The 17,096-nt window shown below is 46.3% G+C and overlaps 1 protein-coding gene across 2 annotated transcripts in view; it reads left to right on the top strand.

The window, feature by feature from the left end:
• LOC132579210 (carbonic anhydrase 15-like) overlaps nt 1–17,096 on the top strand; it is a 46,433-nt gene that overhangs the window by 16,110 nt on the left and 13,227 nt on the right. The window contains exons 2-4 of one of the 2 annotated variants that reach the window (XM_060249440.1): nt 9,920–9,940; nt 10,711–10,746; nt 16,437–16,607. In XM_060249440.1, coding sequence (XP_060105423.1) covers nt 9,920–9,940; nt 10,711–10,746; nt 16,437–16,607 — 228 coding nt within the window. The remainder of the gene's footprint in view (nt 1–9,919; nt 9,941–10,710; nt 10,747–16,436; nt 16,608–17,096) is intronic. The other variant, XM_060249441.1, reaches the window with a different exon arrangement.

The raw sequence follows: 17,096 nt of genomic DNA, 5'->3' as shown, positions 1-17,096 counted from the left end.
CAGGTCTCTTAGTCCAGGGCCTACTGTAAGCTCCGGGAGGATTGGCTACATCAGGGGTGTGTGGCCTAATATGCAAAGGAGTTCCTGCTACAAAAAAGCCCTATGTCTACTCACTGATGGTGGCATCAGGCTGCGTTTGACCCAACAATGAACTTCATGCACAGGACTGCCAGGTTCTTCCCCTGGCTGGCCACCAGTGGGGGATAGAGGGCACACATGGTTCAAGCCCCAGGCAGGCCTCCATCCAGTGCAACTACAAGACCGTGCTCCCTTTTTCCTTTTGTAGCCCCATGGCAATTGATAATTGCAATAGAATTCTAACAAAGACAAAAAGCATCAATGCCGGTCTCTACAGAAGGCTTCTTGTACCAGAGGGAAGACACAAGCATCAGCAGAAGGCCTGCGCCCTTGTGCTGGAGGAAAGGTGTTGACAGAACAGATCAGCAGGATACAACCCACCAAATTCCTTCCTTACACAACTCTATCTATGTGTACGTGGGGAGTACAAGAGCGATTGAATGCTCAAGAAAGCTGGCAAGAGCTCCTTGCAGACTGAACAGCAGCAAATTAGAGTAATTGGGGAACCTCCAGGCTTAAACTTACTGTTTTAGCAGCAGTAAATTAGGAAATGATAAATATGGAGTCTGCAGGCTATTAGCGACCACCCAGCTCAGCGGTTTCTGAGAAGGCAAACCAGTAGGAACAGGAGGTTACTTAAGAAGACTGTGTATAAAGGGAAAGCACAACCAGAAGTGCTATGATAGGGACAAAAGAAACAACACACAAACTCTCCCACTCTGAAGTTCCAGTGCCATTTTGAAACAGAGCCTGCTGTTCTTCTCAAGGAAAAGAATCATGCAGAGACATCTAGATTAAACATTTCTCTGAACAACCAGCCACTTGAGACCTGCAGGGAAGTGAGCTGATTTTTTCCTCTACAAAAAAAGAAATTATCATACGGTATTGGGTTGGAATAGCCAGGAGATCCCAAAGGATTGATTGGCTGCCTGAAGCTGTAGCTCTTTTTTGGCACCACTAGGTGGCGAGCTATGCTTTTTTGGCTTATAGTAACCGGCCCAAGGTCACTCAGCTGGCTTCAGGTGCTTCTCACCTGCCTTGAAAGCCCCTTGCTGGGACTGCCATACATTGCTTGTGATTTGATGGCACATGTGTACGTAATGTGGCAGCATTCTGAGGTTGGCATCCCATGTTCCAGCCTGTAGAAGGCCACCCGGAAAACATCCACAGAGGTCTGATGTAGGATGGGGCTACTGCACTGGGCAAAGGGGTGTGGGCAATCAACTTTTTTCTTCTGGCACCCTTTTATCAATTTCAGAAGGACCTCCCAAGTTGGAGTTGGAAAAAAAAAGATAAAGCATAAGGCAATCTGTGGGTGCGGTCACACGTACCATTAGTGATGACACAGCTCCGTCTGGCTGACGGATTAGATGTGCTTGTTCAGACAGCCACATCTGGCAATCGAGCGTTATCCGGGCTCATCCAGGCTTGCTACGCATGAATGGCGCATTAATTGGATAGTACATAAAGTCCGGCCCTTCTTCAAAACAGCGGCACAAGATCGGCTTTTTGTTGTTTGGACAGCTCACGCGCGATACTGCCTCTCACCTTTTTTTTTAAAGAAAGCCCCAGCAGACATGCGCATTGCCAGATCATCTGAGAATCTGAGATGACGCTTCTGCTTCTCCAATCAACATAGGATCGGAGGGGGGGGGGAAACGTTATCCCACTATTCAGAACAGGAAAAAATTCTTTTTTTTCAATGTGGAGGATTTCAAGATATCATTGTCACTGCCAATTTCTAGGAAAATGATTCCTGGCAGTTCCGTGGTTTGGATCGGCAATGTTAATTCCAGAAACTTCCCCCCTGCCTCTGAAGCAGTGTTTGATTTCCCAGCTCCAAACAGTTGGGCGCATGTTCAATGGACCCCCTCCCCTCCCAGAAATCACCATCTGATTACGCATGCTCCAAGAAAGGAGCGTGATAGTATTGGAGTCTGATCGCGCACAACAGAATGAATCGCATTCTTAAATGCTCGTCTGAACTGCCCTGCATCGATTCAATATTCAGCAGTTCAGATTTGAGCGCTACGCACACGCTTTTAATGGTAGGTGTGACAGTCACAGCACCCTGTATGTTTTCTTATAGGTGGGCAAAGAGCAGTAGTTAAGTTTGTTAAAATGGCACTGAGGAAAGAGTTAACTCCCCCGCCCCTGAAGCCCCAATCTGAATTTTTTGCTGTCCTTAGTCATAAAAAAATACGTTGGAGATGGTGTCTTAGGGTTGCGAACTTCTGGGTGGGACCTGGAGATCTCCTGACATTACAACTGATCTACCCTCCTCAAACTCCATCCCCAAAGCTCCAGAGATTTCCCAACTAGGAGGTGGCAACCCCAGATCTTGTCTGGCTTGACCTTTTAAAATGCAAAAGTGCACAGTCCATTGTGAGTTCCCCCTCCCCCTGTATCTCCATGACTTAGGGTTGCCAGCCTCCAGGTGGGGCCTGGGGATCTCCTGCTTTTACAGCTGATCTCCAGCTGGCAGAGATCAGCTCCCCTGGAGAAAAGGGCTGCTTTGAAGGGTGGACTCTGTGGCATTGTGCCATGCTGACGCTTTTCCCCTCCCCAAACCCCACCCTCTTCCAGAACTACCCCCAAAGTCTCCAGGTATTTTCCATCCCAAACCTGGCAACCTTACCATGACTTCCACTGATTTACCAGATGTCAAATATGCTCTGTTTTGGCACCCGTCTTGCCTTTGTGGCTTCAAGAATCCCTCTGTAATCTGCCTTGTGCGTCAGTGCGAAAGGCAGGTTATAAATAAACTAAATCAATACGTTGAGATCATTATATAAACATTATACATTGGGTCCCTCATGAAATCTCATGTATCATTTTTTCTCATAGCTCGTCAGTCTTTTTAAACACGTCATGTTTAGTGTTTCTCCCTGTGGGGAGATGTCAGCAAGGGAAAATAGTAACATCTTGCTTTAGAAGCTGCAGTTAAATTGGGGGTGGGGGTTGGAATTAGATTAATGGAAGATAGTAGGTAATAGTAGTGACACTGGGCACATCCACAAACCAATTGCCTTTCATCATAGCCCCTCCAGCCTATAAATAGCAGCTCTCCAGCAGCCCTGGCCCCACTCAATGCACAGCAGCCAAGAAGGTCAGAGCGCCTGCTCCGGCTGCAACGCCACTGAGGATGTTCTCCGCAGCTGAGAACGAAACGTCTGGAAGGAAAACTTTCTCCAGTAGAACACGGCACTTGAGCCCGAAAGATTCTACAAACCCTAATGATGTTACCAGCCGTGAAAACCTGAAATCTTTAGTAGTGACACTGAATGCAATGGGTAGAGGTAGAATCAGGAGGGGTGGTTGCCAGCTCTGAGCTGGAAAATTCCTGGAGATATTTTTATTGATTGATTGATTTGATTTGTATCCTGCCCTCTCCTCCAAAGCAGGCTCAGGGCAGCTCACAGCATAAAACCTCACAGAATTAAAACAATGGTATATTAAAAATAGTACATTCTATAAAATTATACATTTAGAGATTAAAACAGCATCATTTAGTGCTCAGATCTAGATATTATCTTGTTAGATTTTTCAGTGCGACGGTATTCCATCTATGATGTAGGCTCCGTATCAATTAAAGGCCAGCTGGCAGAAAATAGTTTTGCAGGCCCTGCGGAACTGACCAAGATTCTGCAAGGCCCGCATTTCCTCTGGGAGTTGGTTCCACCAGTGGGGGGGGCAGTGATCGAAAAGATCCTTTCCCATGTGACCTTCAGTTTGGCCTCCTTTGGTCCGGGGATTACCAGTAGATTTTGTGAACCGGATCGAAGCACCCTCTGGGGAGTATATGGGAAGAGACGGTCCCTAAGGTATTGGGGGTGGAACCTGAGGTAGGCAAGGTTTGGGGTGGGGAGAGACCTCAGTGGGGTGTAATGCCATAAAGCGCATAGCGTTGCCAAGTCCAATTCAAGAAATATCTGGGGACTTTGGGGGTAGAGCCAGGAGACACTGGGGGTGGAGCCAGGAGCAAGGGTGTGACAAGCATAATTGAACTCCAAAGGGAGTTCTGGCAGAACATTTAAAGGGACCGCATATCTTTTAAATGCCTTCCTTCCATAGGAAATAACGAAGGATAGGGGCATCTTCTTTGGGGGCTCATAGAATTGGACCCCCTGGTCCAATCTTTTTGAAACTTGGCAGGTATTTGGAGGAGTGGCAGTGGATGCTATACTGAAAATTTGGTTTGTCTATCTCAGACAACGCCCCCCCCCCCAGAGGCCCAGATACCCACAGATCAATTCTCCATTATTTCCTAGGGGAATAAGTCTCCATAGGGAATAACAGAGTGCCCAGCAGACATTTCCCTCCCCTCCCCCCACTTTCTGATGACCCTGAAGCGGGGGGAGAGCCTCCAAAGTGGGGGATCCCCTGCCCCCACCTGAGGATTGGTAACCCTAAAAGCCCACCATCTAAAAGCAGCCAGTTTCTCCACAGGTACTGATCTTTGTAACTGGGGTCCAGTTGTAACTCTGGGAAATCTCCAGCCACTACCTGGAGACTGGCACCCCTACCCTGACCGCCTTACCACGTTTGTTGGCCCTTCATTGCAACAAGTGGGCCACTGTGTGAAATAGGATGCTGGACTAGATGGCCCACTGATATGATCCAGGCTTTTTTTTGTAGCAGGAACTCCTTTGCATATTAGGCCATTCCCCCCTCTCTCCGATGTAGCCAGTCCTCCTGGAGATTATAGTAGGCCCTGTACTAAGAGTCCTGTAAGCTCTTGGAGAATTGGCTACATCAGGGGTGTGTGGCCTAATATGCAAAGGAGTTCCTGCTACAAAAATAAGCCCTGGATCCAGCAAGGTTCTTCTGATGTTTCTTTCCTTAGCCACCCCCACCCCCTTTTGCTCTAATTAAATGAGAGTTCTTGCATGCTGCATGTGGAAGTTATATGGAACGATATCAAGAAATACAACCTAAATCCCATGGCGCTTTGCCAATCCAGAGCTTAGTAAACTGCAGCTTTGTAGCATTGGTAATTATGAATTTCGGCACCACTTTTCATATAATGAGGCAGAGGGGGGTTTCATGTGCATAATATACAGATTGGAGACCCATAAGCATACAGGGAAAAACCGGCAGTGGAATTTATTCTAAGAAATTCATTACACAGTCTTGCAGGGTCTCTAACTGCAAAGCGTGATTCCCTGGTTGGAACTCAGAGGTCAGATCTCATGAGACCAGTCCTGAACTATAATGCAGAAATATTTAAAGAGTGTCTAGAAGTGGAATTTTAGTGGAATTCCGTTTTGATTAAATCTGAAGTAAATACAGCAACAGGGCACCTTGACTGATAAAGAGGAGACATAAAAGAATCGGAAGGCCAATAAGCAAGACGGTTAAAGAAACACAATTAGCTTGCAAAGGAGAAAGCTGTAAAAAAATCTACCCTGGTAGGATCCAGAGATAATTAGAGGAGGGTGGGGGGGGGGGGGAAGCAAATATTGAGTGCTTAACTGCAGAGGCAATCTCGGTGAACAATAAAAGCCTCTTCAGATCTATTATTAATTGACAGAAAATAAAAGAAGAAAATCAGCCCAGTTTTTTTTAAAAAAAGTTTAAAAAGAAAAGGATGGCCCAGAATGCCTGCATGTTGAGTGTGCAGATTTTATGAGAGTTTGCTGCTCCCTTTGAACAAGAAAGCATTTAAAGGAGCCCTTAAACGTGGGGATGAATTTATTTTGAAAAGGTCAGGGGCTGGTGGCCTACTTCCCTTCCGGTTGTCTTTCTTTCCAGTTTTTGTCCTTGCTGCTCCTCCTCCTTGGACCTGCCTGCTGTTATGTTGTAATCTCCACCACTTCCAGAAGCACCATGTGTGTTATCTTTTTTGACTGAATCAGCGCTCACCTCTGCAGATGCAAGGGAAGATTGATTTTTAAATGTCCCAGCTAGGGGTGTCAGCCTCCATATGGGATCTGGGAATTCTCCGGAATGACAACTTACCTCCAGGCTACAGAGATCAGGTCCCCTGGAGAAAATGGATGTTAAGGAGGGTGGACTCCATGGCATTGCATCCCACCAAGCTCCCTGTTCTCCAGCTAGGGGAGTTCAATTATGCTTGTCACAACCTTGCTCCTGGCTCCACCCCCAATGTCTCCTGACTCCACCCCCAAAGTCTACTGACTCCACCCTCAAATTCCCCAGATATTTCTTGAATTGGTCTTGGCAACTCTATCTCCCCATCTCCATCTCAGGAGTTTCCCAACCTCGATCTACCCCCCCATCTCCCGCTGATGGCCAGAGGGACCTGGTGATATTTCTCCAAGTCCCAGCCCTGCTGTTTCCAGCAGCAAATCCCCACTCCCTTTCCCCTTGCGTGAATGGCAACCATGTTTTTTTTTCTTTGCGTGCCGTGTTTTGGCTCCTCACATGGAATTTTCCCCATAAAATGTACACATTTTTAACATCAATAAATTTGTAGGATACTTCCTATGCATATTGGCATGTATCCAGTCCTTGGTGCCAAGTTCAGGTTGGGAAATTCCTGGAGATTTGGGGGCAGAGCCTGGGGAGGTTGAGCACGCAGAGCATAATGCCACAGATTCCACCCCCCCCCACCCCCACAAGCAGCCATTTCCTTCAGGGGATCTGATCCCTGCAGTCCAAAATCAGCTGTAATTCCTGGAAATCTCCAGGCTTCACATGGAGGTTGCAACTTGCCCTCATGGAAATTGTAGCCACCCCCATCTTCTAAAGTGCCCAAATTTTCAGAACTATGTGGCTGCATACAAGCTTTTATATGTATAAATGACATACCTTGTGTGTGGTATTCCAAGGGGACTGGTCAACCAGGATAGAATTGTAATCTGTTTTTATGAACTTCCACCTAGCATCTTGGTCTCAGCAAAAAACCTCAGAAATGACCTTGTCTCTTATGGAACCTCAAAGTCACCTATAATGACCAGTCCGTCCCTGTTTATTCCTGATAGCATGCAATCAAATTGCTGTTATCGTCCGAGTAACATCTTGAAGGACGGCTCTTCCAATAGCATGATGCGCGCAGGTATTAATCAGAATGCCTTCTTGGCTGTAATCCATCAAGTTTTTAATCGATTTTTCTCCAACCCAATTTGAATTACTTTGGGGAGAAGGGCTTTTTTTTTTTTTTAAATGATGCTCTCTATTAGCATGCTCTGCCAAATGATTTTGTATATGATACCAGGCACTTGGCAAAGCATGAGAATAGAGAACCTCATAAAAACCCTGCTTCCCAGTCCATCATTGAATGGAAGAGAAAAGAGCAGCTTGAATTAGTAGTTGCAAAGGATGACTCTTCGTGGTGACCTAATCCTGCTTCTTCCTCGCCCACTGACTCGCTTAAGTGCCTTCCCTTTCAAGGGATGCTAGGAAATCTGTTCAGTGCCAAAGGACACAGAGGAAACATCACTCAAAGGGGAAGGAAATTTGCATATTTGTCAATATTCAAAATGTGGCTAATTTCTCAGTTCTGCCATTCTTGGCTATCCCTAATCATTAGCAACTGTTGGAGAATATCAGTGCTATCGTAAACCGAGTTACACTCTTCTAAGGCCCATTGCCTTCAACAGATTTAGAAGGGGTGTAAATCTGTTTAGGATTGCACTAGAGGTAGCTCTCCCCCTCTCCCTGTGCCATTCGACATGGACAGTATTCTTCTAGAGAGGCTGATCTTTTCACTGCAGCTTATCATATCATTTTCTTCACTTTTGAAAACATCTAAAAGTGTGTTTATTCAAACAGCAGCACCCAAACATAAAATCAAGTGCAAGAAGTGACTTTGAGACTTGGATCTTGGATCTGACATTACCACATAAGTAGATAAAGAATGACACAGATTAAGTCAAAGGACTGAAAAAAATCGACATGATTTGAAAGCCTGGATCTTAGAAGCTGAAAATCAGAAACGAACTGTGTGGCTTCATTGATAGAGTCATTGTTTCTTCTAATACTGGATGTTATGCTTGAATGTTTATCAGTAGGGCCAGTCATAGATAAGGAAAGGGACTTCTGGATACTCTGGAGGCTCCCCATGTCTGTAGAGGAAAAAACCCCCATGACTTTTGTAAATCTTTAAAAAAGAAATGGGTGATTATTTTTATATCCTGTTTGGGGGTTCCTGAAGATGTCTGAATGGCTGCTTCTGGAAAATGGATGCTGGATTACATGAAGCCTGGTCCACCTGAACTCTTCTTACACCCCCCCCCCCCGCCCCAGACTTCTGCAAAATTGCTTTCTGCTGTGAAATTAGAGTTTTACCACCAACATTTCTTATATCTATGATATAGTAGGCTGGATCCCATAGATTCATTCTTCTAGCGGAGGCGCTTTTTTGTGAGGAAAGCACATCTAGTAGCTAAATGGATCCATGAGATCCAAACCCAGATGATGAACCCCAGGGCTTGTTTTGTAGAAAAAGCCCAGCCAGAACTCATTTGCATATTAGGCCACCCCCCGGTGTCACCATCGTTTTGTGCAGGGCTTTTATTTGCAGAAAAAAAGCTCAGCAGGGACATATTTGCATATTAGGCCACACCCTCTGAACTGGAACTGCATTCCTGTGCGTTCCTGGTCAAAAAAAGCCCTGATGAATCCTATAAAAATAAGACTGTAGGGGTCTCTACAAATTTGTGGAATTCCCAGATATCTAGAAAATCATGTCTTTGTAAACGAAAAAAAAAAAAGAGCTCTTCTCCCCCAATGCCATGCTTATTGCCCTGGAAAAGTAGCAGGAAGGAGAAGGAGAAGATCTAAAAAGCATGGGAAATTGCTTTTCCCCCTCCATCACGATTCCTTACTTGCTCCAGATTTAGTCTTTCATTGTCTGTGCCTCTCTCATCAAGAGCTGTTAGAAGAGAGATGTGAAAGAGACCTTCTTCCCCTTGTCCTGAGAATTTATCATCTCTCCTTGGGAGAATCTTGACCTTCCTGCCCCAGAGGAAGCAAATACAAACTAGCCATTTGGCTGTCCCAAGCCCCTATCCCCAGGTGGCACAATCATGCATGGTGTGAGATACTAACTCTTGTTCAACTTTGACCAGAGCCATTACCATCTTCAAGCACTAAAGTATTCTATGATTGGAGCTTGATGGTTAGTTCTCTGCCTGGTCTTCTCCTATCTGCCAGCTATGAGTTTGCAGCTGGGTTCCAATTCATGGACAGAGTGTAGCTTGAAGGCTGAATTATAGGGATGAATTCTAGGGTGGAGGATATTTCTCTACATATGGAAAAAAAGATTATGCTATGACCAAACTCTGATGGATTCAGGGTTTTTTTGTAGCAGGAACTCCTTTGCATATTAGGCTACACCCTCCTGATAAAGTCAATCCTCCAGAGCTTACAGGGCTCTTCTTGCAGGGCCTATGGTAAGTTCTCGGAGGACTGACTACATCGGGGGGGGGGGGGGTGTAGCCTAATATGCAAAGGAGTTCCTGCTACAAAAAAAGCCCTGGATGGATTTATTCTCTCACTCTGCTACCACACTGAAAAAAATAATAGAGATTTCAGTTTGTCCTGAGAGTTGCTGCAACTTGCTAGTACATATGATGATTTTCATGTTGGTGGGGTGACCATGTTGATCAGACAGAGATAACATCAGTTTGTAGATGGGAGTTCCTTTGTAGTTTGAAGGACTGTAGCCTCATGCTACGAATCTTCGCTAGACGGATTAAAAAACCCCATGTCCTTCTATCCTTGTGTGTTTGTGAGTGACTATGATTGGCAGTGATCAATTCATTAAAAACAAATAACTGGACTGACTGACAGACCACCACGACACATCAGCATTGGTGGTGTCTTTTACAGTTTTTCTTCTCTCTTGGTTCTTGTTTCTCCCTCTCTGTGGCAGGCCACAGGAGGAAAGGAACAGGTATGTCTTGGTAGCCTCCCACTCTGACACCGACCAGCTTAGCTTCTGCAACTTGGATGTATTTTATGCCAGGGCTGGTATCAGAATAGTTGGGCACCTGCAACCACCTGGCAGAAGGCTCACTCCGAACTGGAGACGCTATGTTGATCTCCCATTTTGCAACAGGAGAAATGACTTAAGGCACCTGAGGAGGCAGAATGGAAGAGAATTGGATGGAATTGGCCCAGGGACCCTGGTCACATTGCAGTGATTCCTTCTTGGGTCTTTAGATCTACCAGCAGCAGCAGGCTTAAAATTGTGAGAAAATGACCTCCAGTTCCCTCCAAGATAGTCATGTGGAGAGGGGGCGGGGAAAGACCAGTCAAGGGAAGATAGTTATGCTGTATTGGGATAGGAAGTGACATCCATTATGGAAAGTGAGCTGTGCTGGTTCCTTCGTGCACATCCAAATCTGCAACCGGCCCTGTCATGTGCTCCTGACCACACCCTGAGATGCTTCTCTTCATGGCTGAATGCACAAGTATATATTCATGCAAACTATCTCTTGACCTCTACTCTGGCTCTCCCTCCAAGCTTTTATATACTTACTTATCTATTTACTTTGTTTATATCCTGCCTTTCTTCCCATGAGTTGTTGCTTTGCACGATGGATTGCGAAGTTACGATGCAGCCTTTCCTCTTCCGGAATGAGTAGGCTTCATAAAGCATTTGACTTTGCTCTCCCTCTCAGCTGGTATGTTTAATTTCTCCATTTCCCTCCCTTCTTCCAGGTATTTGGTGCTACGATTCGCAAGATCTGAAATGTGGTAAGTCCTTGACAAATCTTTCTAAACGATTACTTGCTACATGTGCTTATTGCCTGTACATGGTTGTATTACACAATGCAAAATATGAATATTTGTAAGTATTCATTCATTCATTAGACCTTTATTGGCATTAATGTAAGAATACAGTATAGTTTAAAACCAACAGTAACACTATAAAATATAATTAAACCTTAAAAACCAGCAAGAGTTAAATGACATAAACTAGCTGTGGGCTATGCATGAGTAAAAGCCTCTCTGATTTGGATCGCAACCTGTAAAAAACAAGCAACATGAGTAGTGACAAAGTTGTGTTTCCCGTGGAGTAAAAAGCAGACCTTGGCATTGTCTGAAAGGCCTTGGTGGTCGGAGAGCAGTGCATCTAGGTATTTGTAAGTAGTCACACGAGTGTATAGGATAAAGCATGTATGGATTCTGAAACCTAGCCCAGATCTGGGATTACGAGGATCTTGTGAACTAGAAACTCTTAGGTCAGACATGGCCAAACTGCAGCTTGGGAGCCACATGTGCCTCTTTCACATATTGTATGGCTCTCGAAGCCCCCACCATCCCGGTGGCCTAGTTGGAGAAGGCATTTGTCTTTTTAAATCACTTCTCCAAGCCAAGCCGGCTGGCAACTTAAAGAATGCATTTAAAGTTAAAGTTGCTTTCTTTCTACCTACTCCCTCCCTCCCTCCTGTCTTGTGGCTCTTAAATATCTGATGTTCATGTCTTGTGGCTCTCAGATATCTGATTTTTCTTATATGTGGCTCTTACATTAAGCAAGTTTGGCCACTCCACATTTAGGCCATGCAAGCCAGGAACTTGGTTTGTTTATTTATTTTCCTGCTGCTGTACTGTCTTATTTCTGTATTTTATTTGTATCATTTATACCCCATCTTTCTTCCTAATGGGGACCAAAACATCACACATCCCTCTCCTCTCCTCAGTTTTATCCTCATGACAACCCTGTGAGGTAGGTTAGGCTGAGAGAAGGTGTCTGTCGCAAGGTCACTCATTAAGCTTCCATGGCAGAGCGGGGAGTCAAACCTGGGTCTCTCTGATCCTACCCTGACCCTCTAATCATAACACCACACTGGCAAGTAATGTATTCATCAGCATTTGATGATACTTTTTATTGACATTTGTATTCTGCTTTTCCTTTAAAAAAACCCAAAGCAATTTGCATAAAAGGGTTCCAAACATGAAATAACTGAGGAAATCTCTGATGGTGGTTCTAACCTTCTTAGGGTTTTCCCTGGGAAGGGAAAATAACAACACCTGTAAACATTGTGGGCTTCGCGCCAGTATTCAGGTCCTGGTAAATGCCCAGCCTCATCAACCTCTAAGTAGCAACCATGGGTGTTATTACTCAGAGAATGTGAGATGGCCAGACAAGATTTGGGGAGATTCACAGCGGGATCTTCCCAACACTTTTAAACATGGAAATTGCAGCTGTGGAGGCTCCCGTTCAGATCTGGGATGTGGCCCATGGAGCAAAAGGGTTTTATCTTGTTCTCTGTGCGGTTCCTCTGAACAAAACTGACCCCTCTCAGCCCTGCAAGCTGGGCAAAGAGAGAGTTCTGGGCTGCATCCAAACAACATTGGAAAGTGTCCTATTAAAGTGCAATAGCAATGATTCACTTCCTAGATTTTCTACTCCTCCCAGGAAAACCAAAATCCAGTTGTGAAGGATAGCATAAACTCTAACAATAGCCTAGATCCAACCACATTCTGAAGACATGAAAGACCTTTCAAGCAGAAGATCCCTAGTTCAATCTCCGGCATAGAGATGCCAGTTGTAATTACAGTTCATCCAGACTAAAGAGAGCACTTTCCCAAGATGCCATAACAATCCACCCTTCCAAAGCTGCCATTTTCCCAGGGGAAGCTATCCGTAGCTGGAGATCAGCTGTAATTCCAGGAGAACGCCAGGCCTTACCTGGAGGTTGGCAACCATCATTTATGGAGCTGATCAGTAAGTAAACAGGCCTTTTGCTGTAGCAGCTGAATTATTTTGTAGTTCACAGGAGAACTCCTTCCAAAGGGGTTGCCCTGAGAGAGAGACAAAACAAAAGAACAAATGGAATGAGAATGGAAGCCGCTGTGGGTCTTTGGAAAGTGTAATGCTCACTGAAACAGTTTGTTTAGTCTGTCAAGCTAAAGATAGTCCCAGAAAGGAAACCCTGTTGAATTATAAATAAGAAAAACCCCTGCTCATGGTTATTAATGAAGGTCGGCTCAGCAAGCGGGCATCTCCTGTTGAGGATGACACGGGAGGAAAGAACACAGCGAGTGGCCTAATGAGCGTCTTGGCTGAGGCATCTGTGTTCATTGGCAGAGTTGTTGATGTTACCAGCAGCCTCCACATTAATTTTTGTTTTAAAAAAATCAATACCAAGAGCTTCCGTTCTACTGATGGTGAGGGAAGTGATAGGTGCTTCCTTACCTCAGCCGTTAGGGGCCATAACCAGAAAGGTCAAATAGCTGTGTGTGTGTGGGAGGGGGGGATTGAGGGAGAACCATTTGTGACATTGGCTGTGGAGGCAACGGAGGCTCTTGGATTCATATTTTGAACTCTGGTTTCTCTCAAGGGGCAAATGGCCTTGTGAAAGGACAGCGCTTTGTATCTGTTCTTCCACATAGCAAAGTGATTTATATCTTTTATGTGTTACATTTGTACCCCATTTTTCTCCCTCTTGGGGACCCAAAGTGGCTTCCAGCATTCTCCCCTCCTCCATTTTATTCTCACACCACCATTGTCAGGTAGATTCAGGTGCATAGCTGGGTTGGTCTGAAGCAACAGAACAAAGTTTGAGTCCAGTGTACATGAAAGCTTATGCACGGAATTAAACTTTGTCAGTCTTAAAGATGCCACTGGACTCAGACTTTGTTCTATTGTCAGGTAGGTCACACTGACAAGAGTGTGACTGGCCCAAGCTCCCATGGCTGAGTGGGGGTCTGAACGTGGTCTCTCAGATCTTCAACTCTGTATATTTTACTCAGATTTAAAAAAAAAAACATATCTATTTAACATGGGAATGTATATCCCATGAGTGGCCAAACTGCAGGTTGGGAGTCACACATGGCTCTTTCACACATATTGTGTGGCTCTCAAAGCCCCCCCCGCCATCAGCCAGCTTGGAGAAGGCATTTGTCTCTTTAAGTCACTTCTGCAAGCCAAGCCAGCTGACAGTTTGGAAAATACATTTAAAGTTGTTTTCTTTCCACCTTTCCTTCTGTACCACCATCTATTTCCTTCCTTCCTTCACATGCGCCTTTAGCTTCACATGCTTCCTTCCTTCACATGCACGATTCCCATTCGGATTTTATTAGCATATCCAGACAACCACATCTGTCCCTTGAATGCAACTCGTAAGCATCCTGATTTGCCCCAGTTTGATGTCGGTGTTATTAGATACCAGAGAAAGTCCGGTCCTTTTCCGCAGAAGCGGCATACACTCAGGTTTTTCCTGTTTGGACAGCTCATGTGGGATACTGCCCCTTGGAATGTTTGACATCTGCCTTCTGCCCCTCCCACCTTTTTTTAAAAAAAAGCCCCAGAAGACATGTGCACAACCAGATCATCGGGAATCTGAGGTGAGGCTTCTGCTTCTCCGTTCAACACAGAATCCACGTGAGTGGAAGAACAGGAAAAAAATGTCTTTTTTCAATGTGGAGGATTTCCAGATATCGTCACTGCCCATTTTCAGAAAAGTAGTTCTTGGCAGTCCCCTAGTTTGAATCAGCAATGGTAACACCCGGAACTCCCCCCCATCTTTGAAGCAATGCTTGATTCCCCACCTCCCAACGTTTGGGTGCATGAAAACACCACGGCAGAAATCACTGTATGATTGCTCAGCAACTGAATGGAAGTGAAATGACTTTGAATCTGCTTGATTGGTTATACGCATGCTCCAAGAAAAGCATGTGATAGCATTCAATATGGCCGTTTTCCCACTTAGCGTTTGCTCCCCTTATTCCCCGGCGCAATTATCTCCGGATCATTTTTCTCATTTTCCCACTAGTGACTCTTTGCGGAGTCGCCTTCCCTGAAGCCCCGGCTCAAATCGTTTTCCCACTGGCATCGACTTGAGTTCGATGCCCTGTCAATCATTTTTTTTTTAAGCGCAAGTCTGGTTGCGTAATGACGTACTAACGTACTAACGTAACATCGAGCTGCTCCCTCCCCTTCATTTCGTGGACAAACCGCATCACGTGTGCTGCTGCTGCTCATGGATTGGCTGCAGCTGTAGAATCCTCCACAGTCCTTTATGTATTAACAGAAGCATTCCTAGCACTATATTCCCCCCCCCAATTCTGAAGTTGCGAAATATCGCAATAACGAAGAGAGAGAAATCGAGGGGTTTGTGTGTGTGTGTGTGTGGCAGCTTCTTCCCTTCGCTCCCTCCCGGGTGGCGAAGCTGGGATTTCCTCCGCTCTCTTTCCCCTCTCCGGCTGGCGCTTGCAACGGGGGACCTGACTGATTCCTGCTGCCAGAGCTCCCCCCCCCGCCCCATTCTCTCCTTCCCCTTCTGTGGCGAGTGTGAAGAGCGAGCTCCGTCTATTTTCTAACCGAGCGGAATGTAGCCAGGGAGAAGAATGCAGGACTCCAACTTCCCATTTTATACATGGCGATTTTGTGCAGGTCCAGAAATCCTGGTGGCACAGCTGAGGGAGGCATTCCGTTTTTAACACACACACATGAACGCTTTGGCCCGCACCGGCACTAGATTCCCCCCCCCCAACAATGGAGAAGCGCCGCCGCCGCCAAATGTCTCTGGGCGGCTGGGCTCCCTTTGCCGCGGCGGCGGCGGCAGCGGGAAGCCGGCGGGGTCAAGCGGGGCGCAAATGGAAGTGAAGTGGGGGGGTTTGAGCTGGGGAGAGTCGAAGCTGCCGGGGCCCCTCCTCCGGCCCGCTGAAACCGCCTCCTTCCCGCTCGCCCTCCCCAAACTAGACCCGAAACGAACTGGCTGGAAACGGCCTGCTGGGGGGGCTGCCGCGGTCCCCCCACCGGGGCCCCTAAAGGGAGAAGAGGCCGGGGATAACGCAACAGCGAAATAACGCAACTATTCCAGGAGGGGTTTTTTTTTCCCTTTGTTAATTTCGAAATATCGCTATTACGCAAAACTGTGAAGTTTAAAAAAAAAAATGGCCGCGCCGGCACTTCGGGGAAGCGCCGCGAAAGGCTGATGATTGGCCAAGGGGGTGGATGGGGTGGGAGGACGGAAAGGGAGAGGGTGCCGCCCACAAAGCAGTCGATCCGGCGTGGATGGATTTCCCACAGCAAACTCCGCTGAGTGGATCCGGAGTGGATCCGGAGGTTTTCGGAAACTCCGGCAACATGCTGAAAAACATACTCCGGCGTAAAATCCCTGTAGCGCCGGAGCAAACCGCAGCGCCGGAGCAACATGTGCGAAATCCAAGAGAAGATCCGGAGGTAAATGGGGCGCTACGACGGAGCAAACGCTAGTGCGAAAACGGCCTATGTCTGATCATTCAGCAACAGGATGATATCGGGACGAGTCGCATTCTTAGTTGCTCGTCTGATCGGTCCTCGGTCGAATCAACATTCAGCCGTTCAAATTGCAGCGCTGTACACCCGCTTTTAATTTGACGTGTGACTGCACTCTGAGGGTATCTCCTCCACATTAAGCCCCATCTCTGCTGTTTCCCTCTCTATGTCTCTTTAGGCCCTTCTTACTGGAAGGACTTCACACAGAGCTGTGGGGGAGATAACCAGTCACCCATTAACATTGAAAGAAGAAAAACTCAACGGGACAAGAGCCTTGAAGAAATCTCATTTGAAGGTTATGACCAGGCCCCTGGTGGTCGATGGAAACTCCTCAATGATGGACACACAGGTAAGGGTAGGGGGCACCTTTATAGGCAGGGCTGCCTAATTTCCAAGATGAATAGCTGTCCAATAAAAACCTCTGGGAGTATTACCAATCCCAAATGGCTTTGAGCTGCACATGCACAGTAAGGCTTCCCAAACTCACATGAGATACAAGAGTTCAGGGAGTCCTTTTGGCCATGCACTGCATGATGCCTGGAAACCTAGGAGGGAAGGAAACATAGCTGCTATCTCCTTCCTTGTAGGTTTTTAAACAGAGGCTAGATGGCCATCTGACAGCAATGAGGATCCTGTGAATTTAGGGGGAGATATTTGTGAGTTTCCTGCATTGTGCAGGGAGTTGGACTGGATGACCCTGGAGGTCCCTTCCAACTCTATGATTCTGTGATCTTCTGGGAAGGGGCAGGGAATGGTGACAGGCGGTGGTGGAGAGGTGGCAAGAGGTAGGGAAGAGTGGCAAGGGGTGGAGGTTGGGGTAGGGACTCCAGATGGCACT

The sequence above is a fragment of the Heteronotia binoei genome, chromosome 11 (genome assembly GCF_032191835.1).
Source record: "Heteronotia binoei isolate CCM8104 ecotype False Entrance Well chromosome 11, APGP_CSIRO_Hbin_v1, whole genome shotgun sequence".
NCBI classification, from domain to species: Eukaryota; Metazoa; Chordata; class Lepidosauria; order Squamata; family Gekkonidae; genus Heteronotia; species Heteronotia binoei.
Note: the sequence above shows the minus strand (reverse complement) of the source record. Positions and strands in the feature narration are given on the sequence as shown.